The sequence below is a fragment of the Megalobrama amblycephala genome, linkage group LG18 (assembly GCF_018812025.1).
Source record: "Megalobrama amblycephala isolate DHTTF-2021 linkage group LG18, ASM1881202v1, whole genome shotgun sequence".
Lineage (NCBI taxonomy): Eukaryota > Metazoa > Chordata > Actinopteri > Cypriniformes > Xenocyprididae > Megalobrama > Megalobrama amblycephala.
The window spans coordinates 19992155-20014854 of NC_063061.1; the positions used below are offsets into that span (position 1 = coordinate 19992155).

General features: G+C 36.3%; 1 protein-coding gene across 1 annotated transcript; it reads right to left on the reverse strand.

Annotated features, from left to right (window-relative positions):
- Nucleotides 1-838: 838 nt before the first annotated feature.
- Nucleotides 839-22700, reverse strand: man1b1a (mannosidase, alpha, class 1B, member 1a). Its single transcript, XM_048166894.1, has 14 exons — nucleotides 22357-22700; nucleotides 20303-20432; nucleotides 17815-17923; nucleotides 17460-17647; nucleotides 16533-16660; nucleotides 13831-13940; nucleotides 13526-13717; nucleotides 10682-10830; nucleotides 10334-10522; nucleotides 10068-10258; nucleotides 6584-6704; nucleotides 5386-5580; nucleotides 4940-5071; nucleotides 839-2438 (listed from the first exon to the last, which is right to left on the reverse strand). Exons 2-14 carry the CDS (start codon nucleotides 20402-20404, stop codon nucleotides 2232-2234), a joined length of 2013 nt encoding a protein of 670 aa, XP_048022851.1. The 5' UTR covers nucleotides 20405-20432; nucleotides 22357-22700; the 3' UTR covers nucleotides 839-2231.

Genomic DNA, 22700 nt, shown 5'->3' on the forward strand with positions numbered 1-22700 from the left:
AAGTCAGAATTGCGAGATAAAAATTGCAATTGCGAGAATAAAAGTCAGAATGTGAGATAAAAAAAAAAAAAAATTGCGTTTGCGAGTAAAAAAAAAAAAAAAAAAAAAAAAAAAAAAAGAATTGCGAGATACAGATTACAAATTTCAAGAAAAAAGTCAGAATTGCGAGATAAAAAAATTACAATTGCGAGAATAAAAGTCAGAATGTGAGATAAAAAAAAAAATTGCGTTTGTGAGTAAAAAAAAAAAAAAAAAAAAAAAGAATTGCGAGATACAGATTACAAATTTCAAGAAAAAAGTCAGAATTGCGAGATATACATTACCATTTGTGAGGGAAAAAAAGTCAGAATTGCAAGATATAAATTTGGGAATTAAAAGAAAAAAAAAGTCAGAATTGCAAGATTTAATTTTTGGAATTAAAAGAAAAAAAAAAGTCAGAATTGTGAGAAAAAAAATTGCAATTGCGAGAAAAAAAAAGTCAGAATTGCAAGAATTTACAATTGCAAGAAAAAAGTCAGAATTGCGAGATAAAAAAATTGCAATTGCGAGAATAAAAGTCAGAATGTGAGATAAAAATTTGCGTTTGCAAGTAAAAAAAAAAAGAATTGCGAGATATAGATTACCATTTGTGAGAAAAAAAAGTCAGAATTGTGAGATATAAATTTGCATCTGCGAGGAAAAAAAGTCAGAATTGCAAGATATAAATGAGCAATTGCGAGAAAAAGTCAGAATTGCTAAATACACATTATCATTTGCGAGAAAAAAAGTCAGAATTGAGACATATAAATTTGCAATTGCAAGAAAAAAAAAAAAGTCAGAATTATGAGATAAAAATGACCTATTTATTTTTTTTGTCCAGTAATGGAAACAAGCTTCCATAAATATCAAACCAAATAAAGGACCTAAATTAAGGATTTATCATAAGACAGTTCACCTAAAAATCAAACTTCTGTGATCATTTACTCACCCTCATGTCGTTCCAAACCTGTACGACCTTCTTTCTTGGAACAAAAAAGGAGAAATGAATTCAGAATTGACCAGGAAGAAAGAATGTAATTCGCGTTTGGAACGACGTGAGGGTGTATATATGACGACGTTTTCATTTCATTGTTGGGTGAGTGATTCATTGAATCGTTTCAAACCTGTCTACAATCATCTAACATATTAAAAACAGATGGCAGTGGGCTGATATAGAGTATGCCTGCACTCTAATATGACAAGGGAAATTTTGTAGCTTTAATATCAGAAGTGATCTTGACTGTCGATGAGAAATAGTTTATCCTTCAAGCAATGTTTTCAATTAGTTGTGCTGTGAAATTAGAATTAAATAATAAATGAACATATATACACGTTTGATCAGCTAAACGTAGCATCACAGCATCCAGTGCTGTGCAACAGCTTCCAAAATTTGTAGATAATAACGTAAATCTACAGCGTAGTAACACAAGCAGGGCTTCGGGCGGCATCCGCTACATCAAATCATTAGCGTTCGCTGAAGTACGCTCACTAAAGTCAACATAAATAACAGAAAACTACACAATCCCAGAGGGCTACCAAATAAATCTCAAGATGATCTGTAAAGTACCCAATATGTTCCCTAATGCATCCTGACTCTCACAAAAGGGAGACATTTAGAAATTGACACGCAGTTTCCTTCTGTAACAGCCTGCAAAAATAAAGGTGAGGCACTCACATCGAGAACATCCATCTATATGTGTAGAAATAACAACGTTAACAAAAAAAAGAAGTCTTCATTTTACAAAGTGCTTGGCATTTTTCACAGTGTGTGATTTCAGCAGTCTGCCTTGTGATTTACGGAGCTGACACTAATGTTTCTGTCCCAAATATGGAAGATGAGACATCTAAAAATTGTGGCAGCTGCATGAGCTCGTCCAACACTTTGCAGTTGTCCCATGAGCTCAAATGCAAGTGAAGTCTTGTTAAATATAGAGTAAAAAGAGGAACCAATATTTGAGATGTTTCACCACAAATAATGAGTAACACTTCCACCAAACCTGTTCTTCTGGGTGAATAAAGATTCTCACCGCATTTGAATAAAGCTCAAGTGCACAGTTAAAGGTCGATGCATAACCTGCCACCTCAGTTTAGAGCAGAAACATTCCTGCAGAGCAGCTCTGAGGGGTTCTTCCTGTGGAAACCTGCATCATTTTTTGTTGAAACCCAAACATCACTGCAAGAGAGGACTGGCATGATTCTGGCTTCTTCCCCCCTCATGAGGCTGAGGGCCATATGGGCAGCGGATGGGCCTCAGTGTTGAACACGTACTTATCCAGACTGAGCAGCTCGTTGTCGTCAGAGAACAAGAGGAAGAGATACTTCAGCGTCTCGCCCAGGAAGAAGCTCTCCATCTTATCTCTGGGTGCGGGGTTCAATGGGTCACGGACGTTACCTATGGAGGTGTAGCCCCCACTGGGGACCTGGGACAGAAATTGAGTAAAGAAGTCAAGTTTGTTTATTTATTATTGGCACAGCTAGCACACTGTTCAATGGGCAGAGAAATGCTTCCAGCTGAGACTGATAAATGAAAGATTCCAATTCTATACAATTTTGTCTTAAAACAAGTTACAATTGAATTTAGGGATAAAACATTATAATGTACCAGGGGAAAAAATGGATTTTAAGAAAAAAATCATTATGAGATTTGCTCAAAAGGAGTGTTATTAAACTGTCAGTCCTTTTAGAGATTAATGTTAAGTGAACATTAGATGACGACAAAAGTCATTTGAATGTAAAAAGAGAAATATATAGTACAATCGTGGATTTTCTGTAATATGGACTGATAAATAACAAATCTAATATTGGCTTAAGTATCAAGAATTAAAAAACTCAAAATCAATGTGTTTAAGTACTAAAATTACTACATCTAAAACTGAAATAAAAATACAGCTAAATAGAAATATAAAAATTAATAGAAATGATAAATTAATAATAATAATAATAATAATAATAAAAGATAATAATATATATATATATATATATATATATTATATATATATATACACACACACACACACACTACCGTTCAAAAGTTTGGGGTCAGTAAGAATTTTTATTTGTATTTTTTTGAAAAGAAATTAAAGAAATGAATACTTTTATTCAGCAAGGATGCATTAAATCAATCAAAAGTGACAGTAAAGACATTTATAATGTTACAAAAGATTAGATTTCAGATAAACACTGTTCTTTTGAACTTTCTATTCATCAAATAATCCTGAAAAAAAAATATTGTACACAAATATTTTGTACAATTGTAAACAATAAATGTTTCTTGAGCAGCAAATTGACATATTAGAATGATTTCTGAAGGATCATGTGACACTGAAGACTGGAGTAATGATGCTGAAAATTCAGCTTTGCCAACACAAGAATAAATTACATTTTAAAATATTTTCAAATAGAAAACAGTCATTTTAAATTGTAATAATATTATTTCACAATATTACTGTTTTTACTGTATTTTTAATTAAGTAAATGCACCCTTGGTGAGCAGACAAAACTTTTTAAAAACATTAAAAATCTTACCGATCCCAAACTTTTGAGTGGTAGTGTATATATATGTAATAAAATATCAAAAACATCTGGATAATTTTTGGTTTGACTTTGTACATGTATACACACACACACACACACACACACACACACACACACACACACACACACACACACACACACACACACACACACACACACACACACACACACACACACAACACACACACACACACACACACACACACACACACACACACACACACACACACACACACACACACACACACACACAACACACAGTCAAACCAAAAATTATTCAGACGTTTTTGATATTTTTGATATAATTTTACTAGTGGGTGCAGGACACTATAGTTAATTTATGTAAGTGACGATAGAAAAATAAACTGTGACATATTATACCCAAAAATTCTTCATACAGTGGACTACCAGTAAAATTTATAAAAATTTGGGACCAAAAATTATTCAGACACTTTGACCTGACCATGTTTTGCTTAAGTGTTATCTGACATAATTAACATTAATTTTTTCTGACACAGTTTAACTCTGTAATCTTGTCATATTTTATTACCATTTATAGTGAATAAACTTTATTAATGAATGAAATTATATATATATATATATATATATATATATATATATATATATATATATATATATATATATATATATATATATATATATATATATATATATATATTCATTCGTCGATTCTTGATTCATGATACAAAGAATCTGCAGCGATTCTAATATTTTCCAATGTACCGCGATTCTCTCTCGAATCAATTCTGAGCTTAGTTTTTAGTGGTTAGTGAGGTCAGAAAACGTGTTCTGATGACGGAAGTGATGTCTCGCGCTTTGCTTCAATGAGTGTGAGAGATCACTTCCGTTGTCAGAGCGCGTTCAGACCTCACTAACCGGATGCGCAGGGCAGTTGGACATAGTGGTGTATTAGAGTTAAAAAATTATATAAATTGTTTCGTGTCTTAGGGCATCAATGTGTCGTCAGCTGCAGGGTTTAATTTGGATTTGTCTGTGCATGTTTTTTTGACTCTTATAGATGGAATTCCCATTGACATGCATTATAGGGCTGACAGACGGGAACGTTTGGAGTTAAAAATCATCATTTGTGTTCTACTGAAGAAACAAAGTCACCTACATCTTGAATGCCCTGGGGGTAAGCAGATAAACATCAAAATTTCATTTTTGGGTGAAGTATTCCTTTAACAGCAGATGGCACTACATGCTAGTTTAGAAACACCCATACTCTGCTTGCTTCCAGTTCCTTTACACACACCACTTAAACTAAAAATAATCATTCATAAAGTTAGAAAAGGTTGAAGCGAATTACAAGGGTGTTCGCACCTCTTGTCATGTAAACCAGAAAAATGTTGCAGTTCTCACTCACTCTGGTGTGCTTGTTGAAACTTTGCAGTATGTCCCAGCCCCAGTCCCTGTATTTGCTGTCCTTGGTGAATCTATACATGTAGAACAGACTCTCAACAGTCTCGGGTCTCAGCAAGTTGTGTCTGTCTGCAGGCTGCACACACATATTGAGAAAAAATAAAATCTGTTAATGTAAAAGGGCACCAACTATTATAAAGGTCATCCTCATCAGTGCTGAGCGCAGAAATAGATTTGTTCTAGAAAAGATAAACATGAAGGCCTTGATTAGACAATCTGAACCTAACACAGCCTCTGCACTATTTGGGGGTCTATTATCATTTTATTTCTAGACAAAGGAGAGAAAAGGTATTATGGTTTGGTTCCAAAACCTGCATCAGCAGGCCTCGTCTCCAACCACCCAGGGAGTTTATTGTCAAAAATGAGTGGTGACTGTACAGGTTAATGAACCTTCACATCGATGTCTCGTCCGTTGTGGTTCTGCAGATTAAAGTGAGCGATCTCTGGGCTCAGGCCCGTCTCCATCTGTGCATACATCTGATGGCACGTCTCCATCAACTGCAGAGCCAGGTCCATGTGATCAGCGGGCAGGCCGTTGTGAGCACCGAGAGCCAGCGTGCCAGGAAGAAAACACACCAAATGATCCTGGATGACAGAGAGAGAGTGTTGTTATGGAGAAAGAGATTAACCCTATAAAGCATGCTATATCATGTTTGATACACAACATTTTAAGGCCTCTACATTATCAAAACCTTTCTACATGCCTTCTGATTGACTGTCTTCTATGTTTCGCCTCCACAATAAAAAGCTACACAGTTTTGATTATAGACTAAGCATTTAAAGGGATAGTTCACCCAAAAATGAAAATTCTGTCATCAATTACTCACCCTCAAGTTGTTCTTAACCTGTATGAATTTCTTTCTTCTGCTGAACACAAAAGATGACATTTTGAAGAATGTAGGTAACCAGGTTTTTTTTCCATATTATGGAAGTCAATGGGGACCATCAACTGTTTTTTCTTTTTTTTTCTCCGAGCATGAGCTCCATATTCTTCTACAGTATATCATACTATATGAGCCATAATGATTATTTATAACATATGATACTCAACAAAGAACATATGCAAACTTTCTTTTGTCTAGATTTTGTCTAAAGGTTCAATAAACTGTTCCATTTAAAAAAAATTGCATTTTACTGACTATTATTTCATATGTCAGGATTACAGGGTTAAAAAGGTTTTGTATGCATCACAAAGGTCTCAAATTACCATTATGCTGGTTTATTTCCATCCTCGTGAGGAAGCCAATTTCAATAAAACCACTAGATTTAAGCCTGGAGATTATAGGAACAGATGCTGTACGGTAAAGATTAAATATACTTGCAAAGCAAACACATAAGGATGCTCAAAGGAATAAAGAATGAAAACTCTTTCATTTTATACTCACCCTCGTGTTGTTGTTGTTTTTTTTTCTTCTGTGGAACATTAAAATAGGATTTTTTGCCATTTTCATTTGTTTCACAGACAAAAAATAAAAGCATACATCTTTGGAAAAACATAAGGATGAGTAAATAAGAATTTTCATTTTTAGGTGAACTATCCCTTTAAGAATGACACTTGGCGGCTGAAATGAAGTTATGACTTTCTCACCATCTTGGGATTGAGGCGGCCATTGGACAGCTCCCCAACGAAGGTCAGTTTACTAGTAGAAGTCTGTCTTAAGAGATTCTTTTTGACACCTTCTATAGACTGAAGATAGTCCTCCAGCAGCCTGGAACGATATACATACATCACACTCTGCGACTGAGTTCGCCCTCTAGAGACAAAAATAAGCTATTGCAACTTAAATGTACTTTGAGAGCGTCCCAGACCTCAGTTGATCCTCATAAGTGTCTCTGTGATGTATAAAATCAAACATAGATAGTGAGGGCTGCGATCCAACACCATCAAGGTCTTAGCAAGATAACAGATAGGATTCAGAGGTCATTTAAATGGACCACCTTCCCCGTCTTTGACTAGCATATCCATCACCAACCTGGTCTTGGGTGGATTTGATATTCCAGACCAGACATTTATCAACTCATTAACAGTCAATATCTACCGAACCCCAGTGAACACCTTTTTATTGAATTATTCAAAACCAAACCCTATGAAAAAATACTATCAGCGAGGAGCAAGTGTGCGTGATGTCAAGACAGCGGGAGTCTAACGAGACTCAGGTGTGAGCAGAACCACTGACGTGCATGACAATGACCTGTCAAGCTCAACAGAGTCTGAATCGCACCAACATAGAGAATAGGAAGACAGAATAACATCCTGTCAACTGCAGAAAATGGCTGATGTCACATTTTTCTAGGAGCAATGACACCTTGGCACTGTCCCTAATGGTGGTGGACATGTGCGAAACGTGCCTATGACAGTTGTCATCATGATGCTGTGGTGTTGTGGTGGCTTTCTCACCACTGTCAGACAAAATGTTTAAGTTCAACTAGTTAGAAAAGTAGTAGCACACCTCTCCTCAAAAAAGCCACTCCATTTATGGAGCCAATAATTATTTTCATGTTATGGTTGATAACTGACAAACGAATGATATTACAATTCAATACTATTTTGTCTAAATAAATGAAATAAAACACTAAAAAATATAATCATCAGCATTAATTGACAGTAGGGTAATCTAAATGTGAAAATAGAGAAAATGAGCAGGCACTAATATTTAATATTTTCCAAAATATTTCTAATATCAACTGACACTGATCAGTATAATACACAAATATATAATTAGTTATGAATGTCTGAACATGTAGTACATCAGAAGAAAGATGAGCTTAACTCATTCTTTTTCTTTTTTTTTTTTTTTAAATCAACGCTTTGAATGTGGGCAAGTTTTTTTTTTTTTGAGAAATCACGTTTTTGTCAAAGGCTACATCTGGATCGGATTCAGAACGATGATCAAAACATAGATGAAGTAGATCACATCCATCAACACCCCCAAAGCTTCACAGTCCTGTACCTTTTCCTGAGTTGACAATTCATTCAATAACGTTAGGCAGTTATGATTTATATGCCGTTTAATGTTGATGATTTTACATATGCATCTGCTTGCATATGCTACCTCGTGTTTCTGCTTCTTTGCCTGTGTTTTGATCAGGGGATTCTGTACTCTTTCAGAAGATGTCTAATAGTGCCCCAATAGTGCCCCCTACCATATAACAGTGAAAACATGGAAAGCCGTAAAATTCTGTCAATGGCAGAGAAGCTTTGTTTCATAAATGATGGAAAATTCCATTAATAGCAGGAAAAAAGTTGAATATAAAAATAAAGGAAATGAGCATGCACAGTTAAATATCCAATATTCAATTGTGATATATATATATGATTAATTAATCTAAAGTATTAAGTATAAGTATTAAATATTTCAATTCAAATGAATCAATGCAGGGTTTTTCCTGGGTCAAAAATGGTCTTCGGTGGTGACAGACATGGTCATCCACACAAACAGTAAAAAGTGCCCTACCCACGTGATCTACGAGCCCGATACTGACAGTAAAGTACCCGTCACTCTCACTGTAATTCTTTCTTGCCCTCTTTGCAAAAAAAATAAAAAATAAAAAAAATAAAAAAATTGATGCTTTTTTGCTAAACCTAAAAAATGTTAAAAAGTAACATTTAGAAGTTATATTAACAAATAATATAATTTTCTACCATATACAATTGATGCACCTAGCTGACAACAACTTGCTTTGTTCTGGTTTCACCTAACTCCAGTCTAAACTAACTGATTTTGTAGGTAGGCATAATTTACTACACATTGTCATTTAAATAACCTGAAAATATTGTGGATTATTAAGGCTAATTTTACTAACCACTCTTGCTAAATGGGGTAAGCACACTTGTGTTCTCATTTCAGAGTTGTTCGAGTAAATGATTCATTATAGACCGTGTGGACAGATCAGTTGTTGTCATGATTCATTAAAATGAATCTGTTCAAATGAGTCATTAGGTCGCGAATCGGACATTAGCGGACGTTGCCACGTTGCGTGCGAATCGCGACTGTTATTAGGACATCGCAAAAGATTTGTCAACACAGAAAACACTTCACCACTGGATAGGATTAGGGATAGGATAGGTGTGGTTTATGTCAGCTGCACGTGCAGGGCGCCTGTCAGAGAAGATGAGGTGACGTTCTTTTGAGCACTATTCACACCCAGCGGTTATTCAGGAAAAACATTCTCTGAATGCGCCTCGTGAAACATGGATTCGGTCTTATGAACTTTTAACATTGTGTCAGTTGATTTAGATTATTATGTGTGAGGTAGAGAGAGTGCAGAGACTGTGCTTACTTTGAAGAAGAAGAGAGCTCGCGCGCACGAGGGAGGAGCTCTGCTCGTTCTGTCCGTCAAAAAAATTTTTTTTTGCATTATTATACCAATATACTATTTTTTTATGTTAAAATACATTGAGCAACACTGTCTCAACTCTGCACCAATCGTATGAGTTTGGGGTGGGACTATCTATTTGACCATCCAATAGCTGCCAGGGACAGTGTTCAGGAAGCCTATTTCAGGAAGGCTTTATTTCTGTGACTTATTTTTGGTGATACTAGTGGCACACAAATTACACACTTCACCTTAAACCAGTGGATTATCACCGCTGTTTTTTTCCCTACTTCATAGCACAAGGTTTTTAAACACTTGAGTACTAAACTTGAGCATCTGCACTTGTATAATTTAAGACCTCTTGAAACCAATTACATCACGGAGTGACTGACATCATAATAAAATAAGCTTATACTGAATGCACCGAATCACAAGTGTGCAACACAAATGCCCTGGGCTTTCATCACTGTCTAGGCTAAGTAGCATGTCGTTATGTAACAATTAAAACATGCTCAGATATTTTTCATTCTTTCCTGGTGCAATTCATTCTATCAATAACCGACAATGTGAATCAATCATACCACCCCATCTGTGACCGGAACCTTAACTTCAGTACATTAGGCTCAGTGAGCATGGCCAATTCTCTGGAACCCATTAGCTAAAAGCACCAGTGGGCTATTGACATCCGGTCTAAGCACTAAATTTATGAACCGTCAGCCAAAGCTGCATTTGTATCTGCTGTTAGTGTAACTCACTCAGTCTCTTTCTTGCCACCCTGTAGCCACTGTTTGAGCAGGTACTCGTAGTAGCTGTCTGCACGGGCCCCCAGCGTAAAGGCCCCTCGCCGTGTGAATTTCCCACTGTTTGTGTTGATGAACATGGGCACCAGACCATCACGCTTTCCCTCCAGTCTGTGGACCTGTCTGGTCACCTCCTCCACTGCATTCTGAGAACAGAGGAAGACATAAATACGAGAAATGAAATGAAATGTAATTAAATGAAATTAAATAAAATAATGTACCTGGTACTGCGGGTCCTGCGTGAGTCGGCTGAGCTCTCTGAACTCCAGCTGAATGCTGGTCACCTCTGCGACTGTGCTGTCTGTGGTCCAGCGTGGAGGGTGAGCAGTTCCTTTACCAATGTTCACATCAGAGTAGGGGATTTTAGATGGCGTCTTGAAGGCAGGCATTAATCTAAAGCCAATGTCTTTCTACAAAAACAGAGACACAACATATGTTGAGTTTATCAAGGGTCTAGTTGTCTCAACTGTGTAAGCCAAAAGCTATAAACCTTTAAAGTTATACTATGTCCTTTACTAGGGCAAAAATGAAGGATAATGAAGATTATACTAAATTAAATAAGTACTTACAGCTTTATCCAGGAAAAGTGTGTCCCCGGACAAGTGGTATGTGCTCAAGAGACCCCCCAAAATACGGATGGTACTCTCAAAAAGATTCACATCCACATTCTTGGAAAAAGATAATTCTGTCTCTACCCACTTCCTGGCCTCTGCAAACTCTAATAAAGAGATGGAGAGGGAGAGTACTATTTTTTATATATTCATATTTATATAGTCTTTTTCACTCAATATATTTTTTATTCATGGGTTTTTCTTCAAATATGGACACTTTAAGCCCCGTGGACTCAGAAAATACTCTTGTTAAAAACACTTCTGACACACTCACTAGTTTATTTAATTTGTATGCTAGCAATAACCAACTGTGGATATGCACAACTGTTCAAAGGTTTTGGGTCAGACTGATGTTTTAACGAAATAAAAGTCCCTTATGCCCACCAAGGCTGCATTTATCTGATCAAAAATACTTACAAATGTAATTTATTCCTGTGATGCAAAGCTGAATTTTCAGCATCATTACTCCAGTCTTCACTGTCACATGATCCTTTAGAAATCACTCTTTACTGCTCAAGAAACATTTATTATTATCATTGAGGACTGCAAAAGTAAAATTATTCAGGTTCAAATGTGATACTGACCTCAATTTTTCATTACAACTCATTTTATCTCAAAAATGAACTTGTAAAACTTTTGTAAAAATTGACTTGTAAAACTTTTGTAACTTTTTTAAACACAAAATACACTTTTCTAAAAAAAAAAAAACCAAAAAAAAATGTGAATAATTATGTGAAAAATTATGATTGTGTGAAAATTCACACAAAAAATATGTTCTTTATATTATCCTTGTTTAAAAAGGAAATAATTAATCATTTAATTTTATTTTAAGATTGCAAGTCTGCAACAAGGGTAAAATAGTCAAATCTATGTATACATTATAGTCATCCGAATTGCAGCAAAAAGACACTTTAACCTACACTAAGTTGCAATGTGACCTTCATATAACAACATGGAAAAACTGATCCTAAAATACAACTCCTGAGAAATAAAAGTGCCTGTACTTGAAGAAACACCCTCAGGTTGACAGTAGAAAAAGAAACAAGGAATAGATTTAACAGTGGTCATGAAACAGAAGCTGCGGTTTTAAAGGTGCCCAAGAATGCTTTTTCACAAGATGTAATATAAGTCTAAGGTGTCTCCTGAATGTGTCTGTGAAGTTTAAGCTCAAAATACCCCATAGATTTTTTTAAATTAATTTTTTTAACTGCCTATTTTGGGGCATCATTAACTATACACTGATTTTTTCAGTCGCCGCCCCTTTAAATCGCGTGCCCCCTGCCTCACGAGCTCTCGACTATATTACAGCGCATTTACAAAGTTCACACAGCTAATATAACCCTCAAATGGATCTTTACAAGATGTTCGTCATGCATGCTGTGTGCATACATCGAATCATGCGAGTAAAGTATTTATTTTGATGTTCACATTTGAATATCTATGAGTTTGAGGCTATGCTCTGTGGCTAAAGCTAACATTACACACTGTTGGAGAGATTTATAAAGAATGAAGTTGTGTTTATGAATTATACAGACTGCAAGTGTTTAAAAATGAAAATAGCGACGGCTCTCTTGTCTCCGTGAATACAGTAATAAACGATGGTAAGTTTAACCTCATTTACCAGTACATTAGCAACATGCTAACGAAACATTTAGAAAGACAGTTTACAAATATCACTAAAAATATCATGTTATCATGGATCATGTCAGTTATTATTGCTCCATCTGCCATTTTTCACTGTTGTTCTTGCTTGCTTACCTTGTCTGTGCACAGATCCAGACGTTAATACTGCCTTTCCTTGTCTAATGCTTGAACATGGGCTGGCATATATGCAAATATTGGGGTCATACATATTAATGATCCCGACTGTTACGTGTAAGAAATTGTAGTCTGCCTCGACCCAGATTCCACTCCAAAGTATATTTTAGAATAAGCTCATCCCCAAAATGGCTTAATTATCATAGAGAAGAAGAAAGTCAACTGGTATATTGTATATGTACCATTTGGTTGATCAAATCCTGAGCAAATGGTAATCAATTGTAGAATGGGTATGGGTGTGGGACACAGAGAACCATCTCAGACAATGAGGTGTCACAACTTCATTAACATACAGACCACAGCTGGTAAAACATGAGAAACTACATTTACATGAAGAGTGGTGAACTGTAACAGGATAAAAGTTTTGAGATTTGGATGTTCTGGGTTCATTCCGACTCCGATGAACCCAAGGTGCTACGTGTACTTTGTCACTGCTAAGCTGCAATAAACTTCTTCATCGAGAACTTCAACGTCCTCATTTTTTCTTACATACGTAACAGTCGGTGTTATGTTGAGATCCGCGTGTTTTCCGGAAGTCTTTTAAACAAATGAGATTTACATAAGAAAGAGGAAGCAATGGGGTTTGAAACTCAATGTATGTCTTTTCCATGTACTGAACTCTTGTTATTCAACTATGCCAAGATAAATTAAATTTTTCATTCGAGGGCACCTTTAAAGGTGCCCTAGAATTGAAAATTTAACTCTACGAACACTTTGTAAAGATCCATTTGAGGGTTATATTAGCTGTGTGAACTTTGTTTATGAAATGTTTAATGTAGTCGCGAGCTTGGGGGCGGGGAGCGCGAGCATTTAAAGGGGACACGCACAGAATCGGCGCATTTCTAATGATGCCCCAAAATAGGCAGTTAAAAAAATTGAATAATAAAAAAATCTATGGGGTATTTTGAGCTGAAACTTCACAGACACATACAGGGGACACCTTAGACTTGTGAAAAAGGGTTCTGGGGAACCTTTAAGACTCACCCTCTTTCAGGCCCAGGATCCACATGGTGTCTAGTGCATCTATGAGAGTGAGGCCCAGACCAAACCACTCTCCATGAGTCTTAGATATGGGCTTCAGTTCATCATGGCCCCATGCAAAAGCCTTGTAGCCCTTCCACGCATGCCTGAAGGCCTCCCGCACCGCCTCCACACGATCCACGGGCTTCTCTGTGACTGAGTACAACAAACAAATCACAGACATTAATAAGAAGATCACACGTCTGTGACAGCTGGCCATTTGCACAAGCCAAACTTTGGCACAGTTTGTGCTACATGAATTCTGATACCTGGTTTTAAGCTGGCAGCTCCCTCTGCATTAGCCACTGTTCCTACTTTTCCATGGGCGGTGGACTGAAGCTCTGTCCCCTGCTCTGCCTCGATCATCGCCCCACGCCAGCTATGAGTCCAAAAACAACACTGGAATCAATTGTAACAGTATTTTATCTAACATCCAATCCAGAGATTCAATACCCGTTATAGCACCATTTCCTCCCACACGATTATAACTGCAATAATGAAGAGCAGGAGGTGGACTCCCACAACAGGACACAGCTGGAGGAAATGAAAGCTCATCACAAATCACTTTAAAACCGCTGCGTTACCAGCTCAACTGTTAATACACTGTTCTCTAAGGCACTATCAGCACACAGGAGTCTTCTGCTCCTGTTATGTTATTTTTTGCTCTCTCTAAAGGCCGTGACTCACGTAAAAGAACTAGCAGTGACGAAAGCTGGAATAAATAGTTTATATTTGTCATTCAATAAGGGAAACCGAAACTAGGACTGCAGATATACAAAAAAGAGATCGCAAAAACTGGGCCAGACGACGCTCAACGATGGCCGATGTTGGCGACACCGACCATCAGCGTGGTGTGTCAAGGCCTTAAGTGATAGGTCACCCAAAAATAAAAGTCTGTTATCATTTTTTAAATCTTTTTTTTTTTTTTTTGTAAAGCAGCTGTGAGCACTATAAAGGTGTACTCTTCAGTACTTTTGGTTTGGACCAAAAAAGAAAATGATACATTTAGGGTGCGTTCACACTTGTCATGTTTGGTTCGATTAAAACGAACCCTGGTGCGATTGCTCGGTTAGTGCGGTTCATTTGAACATATGTGAACGCTGCCATCCGAACCCTGGTGCGCACCAAACAAGCGTACCGAGACCGCTGAAAAGATGGGTCTCGGTCCGCTTCCAAACGAACTCTGGTGCGGTTCGAATGACATATGAACGCAACACGGACCAAAGACATGTAACCAAACCAAAAACAGGAAGACGAGAGCCTAAAAAGGACAGAATCCTCACGCATGTCGGTTTTTCTTGTCATAGTCGCGAGTTTGCCCAACACAGGTATCAGACACGCGCCTCCATGCAGCAGATCATTTGTGTGTGTGACGGATGGATTCCCGCCGGTGTTTTGACTACTTTACACATTTTATAAGCTCTTCACGAGTTCCCAGCTGGCCAAAATACCATCACATGCAGGCCACGCACACACAACGAGCGCATTTAGGCCTACCTCAGCACACAGCATTGTTTTGGATGTTCGGTAAATTCCGTCTCAAAATAGGCAATACGTCATAAAATCCGACCAATCACGTTATGAATGTATCCCTATGCCTTAAGGTTCGGTATCTTTTGGTTCGGTAATAAAATTGCCAATCTGAACGCTAACCGGACCAGGACTAAATGTTTTTTTTTCTTCTTTGGTCCGGACCAAATGAACCAAACGAACCGAACTACAAGTGTGAACGCACCCTTAGTCCTGGTTCGCTAAGTGACAAGTGAAATTGACGTGATGTGTAGCCAAGTATGGTGTCCCATACTCTGCTTTTCACCCATGTGAACACACACACAGTGCCTGTCCACTTGTTTGGTGCGCACCAAGGTTCGGATGCAAGCGTTCACACTTATTCAAATGAACTGTATTAACAGAGCAGTCGCACCAGAGTCTGTTTCAATTGGACAATATCTACCAAGTGTGAGAACACCTTAAAATGTCATTGTATGTAAAAGTCCTGTGTGAAGATTTTTAATAAATCGTGTTCCAAATTCAGGAGTTTTTAAATTGGGGGCCTGAAGAGGGAATAAAAAATGAATAATAATGCAAAAACAAAACAAAAATAATGACTTTATTCAACAATATCTTCTCTTCTCTTCTGTGTCATTCTCATATGTTGAATAAAGTCGTTATTGTTGAATAAAGTCGTTATTTTGTTTTTGTGCACAAAAAGTATTCTCAATGCTTCATCACATTAAGGTTGAACCACTGCAGTCACGTCAACTGTTTTAACAATGTCTTCAGTAGCTTTCTGGACCTTGAAATTGTCGGTTAAATTGCTGTCTGTGGACGAGTCATATACCTCTCGGATTTCATGAAAAATATCTTAATTTGTGTTCTGAAGATGAAAGAGGGTCTATAGGTGTGGAACAACATGAGGGTGAGTAATAAATGACAGAATTTTCATTTTTGGGTGAACAAACCCTTTAATTGTTTCAATTCAATTCAATCTAATTGTTAACCCTTTAATTTATATACCTTTATATATTATGAAGGGGGTTCCTCTCAAGGGGATCATTATATTGCAGGTCTGTGTTTGCAAAACCCTGTTCCAATTAGAAGCATGCAGGTTTCGAATGACATGACGGTGAGTAAATTAATACACTGTTTACTATTTCTTAAAGGAATTTGTCATAAATATGTACCCAAATACAGTGACAGATGAATCTGACAAGCAGCAAAGTGAAAATATATTTCATTTAGTGGAGGAGATGAAGCTCTTAGGAGCTCCAAGCATGTGAGTGAGACTAATAACAAATAAATGGCAATAAAACCCATAATTACAGTGTCAGTTTTAATGCCTCTACTAACTCGCAAGGTTAAATACTAAGCCAACAACAAATAAATGTCAATGTCTAATCCTCTACCAATTATCGTTAATAAAACTCTCATTTAAAAATGTCTTCATTTCTTGAATGTAAAAAGTCCAAACCTAATGACTGTTTTTGCTTCTTTCCCTTCTTCGTCTTCCCTCTTGATCACGGGATCTTTCTCCTGCCAATCTGACACATTCCCTCGCTTCTGTAGAGCAGGAGGACCACGCTTGCTAGGGGGCTTCCTCTGCAGATTCAAACCGGCCAACATAAAAAGACAAGCATGGATAATCTAGTATCTTATGGTACCTTTACACAACAAAATCTTTTGGTCTTTTTATGTACAGATGACAACGTTATCAAAACGTATTTCACATGGAACCGCAAAAATGATTAATATTGCTGTATTCTGCTGCCAGGCCAGTAGTTGGCGATGTCACTTTGTAAAAAAAATCCAATATGCCCCTATAGACTGAACAAATGACGTCACCATTTCCACAATTTGTAGTTTAAACGCAGAAAATAAAGTTATCGTTTTCTGTTGTTGTGTACATGAACGGTTAAAATGCATTTTTAAAAGATAAATACTTATAAAAGATCAGCACTTTTCAGTACTTTATTTACATAATATTAAAATATATTTATATTAAAAGATGTATTAGTTTTGTATTTATAATGCTTTTATTTTGTATTTAAAAACAATCATAATCTTTTCCGTATTTTAAATGATTAATATTATAATTTATTTATTTTTAATGCTTTTATTTTGAATTTAGTAACAATTGTAATTTTTGTATCTTTTTTTAAATTTACTTTATCAATTTAATAATGTTATTATTAATAATATTTCTTTATTTAAAAAGCTTTTATTTTGAATTTCTAAACAACTGTATTTTACAATTACAACGTACATTTAAGATTTAAGTTGTTTTTCTGTTTGTTTTAGCAGGGGCTGTAAAAACCCTTAAAATGAGTAGCAAAAATGATAAAATAACCAATATATAACATACAATATATCTCAAATATCTGAGAAGCATCCTACAAACCATAGCTGGAGGTTTGGGAAGTATTGGAACGCTTGGTCTTTGGAGCTCCGGCAGCACTTCTGGTGGGACGTCCTGGACCCCAGGGACAACTCCTGGTGGGAGCTTTGGGATGAGGCCAGGAGGAATGGGCCTGAGACCTCTGTTATCCATTTCAACCCAGTCCTCCTTCAACGATCTGTCAGAGAGCCCTGGAGAATAAACAGACAGAAATATCTCATGTGAATTATTAATAGCAAACTGTGTGAGGTTTAATAAAACGTCTACCCCAGCATCAAGGCTGTACCAATCATCTACCTGTTGTGTTTTCACCTTTCATATCCTGTGAAATGTCATTAAAGGAGGCTGTATAAAGTACCTCTCCACTGCTCCGCCAGACTGGAATAGGAAAGAATCCCACAGATGAAGAGAAAGGCTAGCAGGAAAAGAATCAGACTGCGCTGAAGCCGAGACAGCTGCTTCCATTTCTGCAAAAACAATGTATGGACAATCGGAGGGAAGTGCAGCAATTTTATATTTGATGGCTTGAAATGGCAACTGCAATGACCGCCAAATATAGTACTACAAAAACAAAGCTACAGGAAAAAGATTCATCCTGCGCTCACAAATCATATCTAAAAGAACTTTTCTCTCAATAAAGATGTCATTATAGTTTAATCATCCTAACTATTCAACTCAATTATAGCCTTCCTATCCTAATTCATTTAGCGCATCTCAGATAAAGGAATACATTAAAGGGATATTTCATCCAAAAATTCCTACATTTCCTTACCCACATCTTGTTCAAACCTTCATGATTTTCTTTTTTCTGTGAAACAAAAATTAGATACACTGCCTTTCAAAAGTTGTGTCGGTTAGACGTATTAATGTTTTTGAAAGGAGTCTCTTATGCTCACAAAAGCTGCATATACACCGCCCTCCAAAAGTTTGGAAACACTCCTGGCAAAGTGTGGTTTTGGACGATATCAGCATAAATCCTTATCATTTTTTTGGTGCAAATACATTACAGTAATTTGACATTATCATTGAAGACCAGCAATAATAATTTTCATTTTGATTACATAATAATGGCATTATATACATGTTAAAGTCAGACATGCCCCTTAACCAGCTGTGATGCCTGGTTACTGGTTTAAACTTGGCCCAGGTTTGTAAATGATTTTTGGGTCAGCACACTTTAAAGGTGCTACAGAGGATCTTTTCGTCGACTGAGAAACCAAAGACTGTTAGTGAGTTTTTGAAATGAGCGCATGCGTAAGAACAACCCCCCTCCTTCACAGCTCATTTCGAGGGAACGCCTCCCAAAACTCGTGCATGACTATTGGAACACGAGTGTTTACCACCGGCATTCGCTGTGTCGTGTTAGTGGATTCATTATGTCGGACTCAACGCAGGTAACTCATAATCTGCAGTTGTTACTCCTGTCTCCTGACAAAAACATTGCATGCGGCACCTGTGGAGTGTGGAAAGTTACTGGAGCGCGCAGCCGCGCTCGTCTCTCACAAGGAACGTCATGGCAGTGATTGACATGCCAGAGGGCCAATCGTTTACGCGATGATCACGTAAACGATTGGCTGATGTTTTTAAGGCCCTACCTCGTGCACAGATGATGTATATTAATATTATTCCTTTCAGTGCACCTAATAAATAGTCTTTTATCAGTTAGTAAAGACAGTTTCAAGTAATATTGCAAAAATGTATAAAACAAAACATCCTCTTTAGCACCTTTAATAGCTTCAACAATTGATTGCCAATTAAGTTTAGAACCAATTAGAACCCAGTTTAGGTCAGAAAATTCAAGTTTTTTTATATATATATAAACTGTTTATATAATAAAATATGTTGCCGTAGTTTGTGTTGTCCCTTATCAGTGCAAAATTATCACAAATTAAAAAGGATTCATGCCAATATTGTCTAAAAGCCCACTTTTCTAGGTTGTTTCCAAACTTTTGGAGGGCAGTGTATTTGATTAAAAATACAGCAAAAACACTAATATTGTGAAATATTATATAATATCTGTTTTTTTTAATATATTTTGGAATGTAATTTATTCCTGTGATGGAAGGCTGATTTTTCAGCATATTACTCCAGTCTTCAATGTCACATGATCCTTCATAAACCCATAAAATTTGCTGCTAAAGAAACATTTCTTATTATTAACAATGCTGAAAACGGTTGTGCAGCTTAATGTTTTTATGGAAATAATGATACCTTTTCTTCAGTATTTTTTAATGTATAGAAAGTTCAAAAGAACAGATTTTTATTTTAATGTTGCTTGTTTTTGTCACTTTTGATCAGTTTAATGCATCCTTGCTTAAGTCTTAATTTCTTTAAAAAAAAAAAAAAAAAGCCTCATTTTGGGTTCCCAAGGAAAAAAAAAAAAAAAATAACATCGTTAAGAAAGACATGACTGAGTAAATAATAGCATAACAGTATTTTAATTTTTGGTGAAGGTACATTTTAAATTAAAAGGTTATTTTCGAAGCTACATAATTATGTTTTCGGCTAAGCAGGGAGTGTGTTTCTGCTTTCTGGCGATAATTAAGTATATAAAAATTAGTAGATTAAATGTGAGAGGGGGAAAAAAAACAAGAGTTTTGACATCTTCGGTCTGGCTAGGACTGAACACAATGACTACAGTGCCAGAATTTTCCTCTCAGAATAATAAATAGATGTCAAGATGTCTCGTAGACAGGAAAATGGCACTCATTTACACAAACAAAGAAAGAAGCAGAAGCCATCAGCCTTTGAACATCACACTTAATGAATGCTCTGAGAATACATAATGCTCTGTATTTATGCCCTGCAAAACAAGAGTTTTAAGAAGAAAAGAGCCAAACACTAACCCTCCAGCAGGACTGTCTCCGGTGCTTGCCGTTGGTGTAGCTGTGGCTGTGTTGCTCTCCCAGCGTCAGGGAGACAAAGTCCTTCCTCTGTGGCGAGTACATTTCTAACACAGCCCACCACTCAAACACACTGAATCAAATAGGGGGGAGGGGGGGAAAGACAAGAATGACACAGATATCAAGTGATTTTTCCCACAAATTACTATTCGTAACATGAGCTGAGCACATGAAGATCTGTTGCTCCAGCAACGCTGATCTCAGCTCCCTGAGGAGAATTAAGGTGTAAAACAATGATCTTTTCACAAGATTACTTGATACCAGACTAAGTCTGGAGTAAAACGAGGCGTGGGGTGGCACATCTGATCTGAGAACAACACCATGGGACAGGGCTGTTCACCTCATTGTCCCAGGGCCATGAGAGCCATGTAAGAGGGGATTAAGAACATTAGCCTAAGTCCATCTGGTTTCTATCATACCAAACTCAGCTTATTGGATAGAATAGATTTAAAGACACTGGCCTACTAAGATGACACATATATGCTGCTGGACAGGAGAAGGTTGAATGCAGACTTTCCCAAATGCAAATTACAAGTAAAATCATCTGTTTGAGTGTGGAATTTAAGTGTGAAGGTGAACTTGAATAATAGGAAATTGTTCCCACACATTTTAACCATTCCCATGACCTTTCCTGTTGTTTTAGATTACTTGATATGAATATTTCTATCAAATAGCATGCAAAGAAAAATTGATTTGCTGATGAATCATTCAAAATGATTTGTGAATTTCAAAAGAATGATTCACTCACAAATCACACATCACTATGGCTTTGAGCAAGTTTTAAATCTACACAAGAACAGTTTATATCCAGAGAAAATGGTAATTATTATTATATTATTATTTTTAAAATGTCACATGTTATATTCATTTCAATGATAGGCTTGGACATAACTCATAATCTGAATCAACATAATCTGATTCTTTTGGTCATGTTGAATCAAATGATTATTTTAAATATCCAGCCAACTATATTTCCAACCATTTTTTATTTTCTGCAACACATAGTTTTACAATGTCCTTCCTTGATATTTTTACTTTTTAAACATCTGAATAATTTTGTTCCTAGGTCAGCCATATTGAATTTACATATTCGACCATAACACTGGCAGCATGTCTTGAAGGTACCTGAGAGAAGTTCGGGTCATATGTAATACACTGTTACCATTTTTTTTTTTTAAATATAAATATATTTACAATACGATATGACAATGCCCCAACTGGTCAGAAATATAAGGGTTTATACTGCAAGTAATTCTACTTATATGACTTTTAAATCACTTTTCTTAAAAAATAAATACAATAGTCCATTTGGAAATTGGAAATATCCTAAAAATGAATAATTGTTCCATATGTTATCATATTAAAAAAATTTAATAATGTATAAGTATATAATGTATTTAAGTATTTTTATACACTTAATTATAAGAGTTGAATTAGTACTGTAAATGAGCATATAAATAAGTAGATAGATGACTAAGACCTGTTTTCTGGGACCGATAACACTTCTTCCTCATGATATTCATATATTAGAGGATATAATATAATCTAAAATATATAATATAAGAAGGTCGGGTCATATTTAATACACTGATACCATTTTTTTAAATTAAATATAAACATTGATATATTGACAATACCATATGACAATGCCCCAACTGGTCATAAATATAAGGGTTTGTATAGCACGTAATTCTACTTATATGACTTATAAATCACTTTTCTTAAAAAAAAATCATCAGTCAAATTAAAAATACTTGAAAATATGGTGTCATGTGCCTGTACTTGTTATATTTATTTTACATTGACGGATTTCTCATTGCACACGATGCTGCAAACGCTTTAGCAATACAAATGTAGTGTTTGTTATACCAATAAAGCACACTGAAATGAAATAAATAGAAAGAGAAGCAATTCATTCATTCTATATGAACTGTTTAGCCTAACCCATCTGCTCAGGTAAAGGGACTAACTGGCCTCCAAACGCATCTTTGTTTTACCTTTCTCTGGACAACTTGCTGATCCTGGTTAGAAAGAGAATCTACATGCATGAAGAGGTCACAGCCAATGCATCCCATCCAGTGTTCGTGTAGTATTAGTGTACACTCAGTGTGTAGGTGACAGCAGGAGTGGCTATCAGATCTCTATCTCTCCTCCATCACGCTGCTCTCCTACAAACCGCGCGTTCCTCTCACAAAACGCTCATTTATGCTGATATACAGTCTAATCGTGATGTGTCAATCTGTATAAAAAATAAGCATGATCGCTGTTAATAGTCAAACAGCTGTGTACAGGACAATGTTTATGTGACAGCTCCTTAGTGTATCACGTGATCCTCATGCAC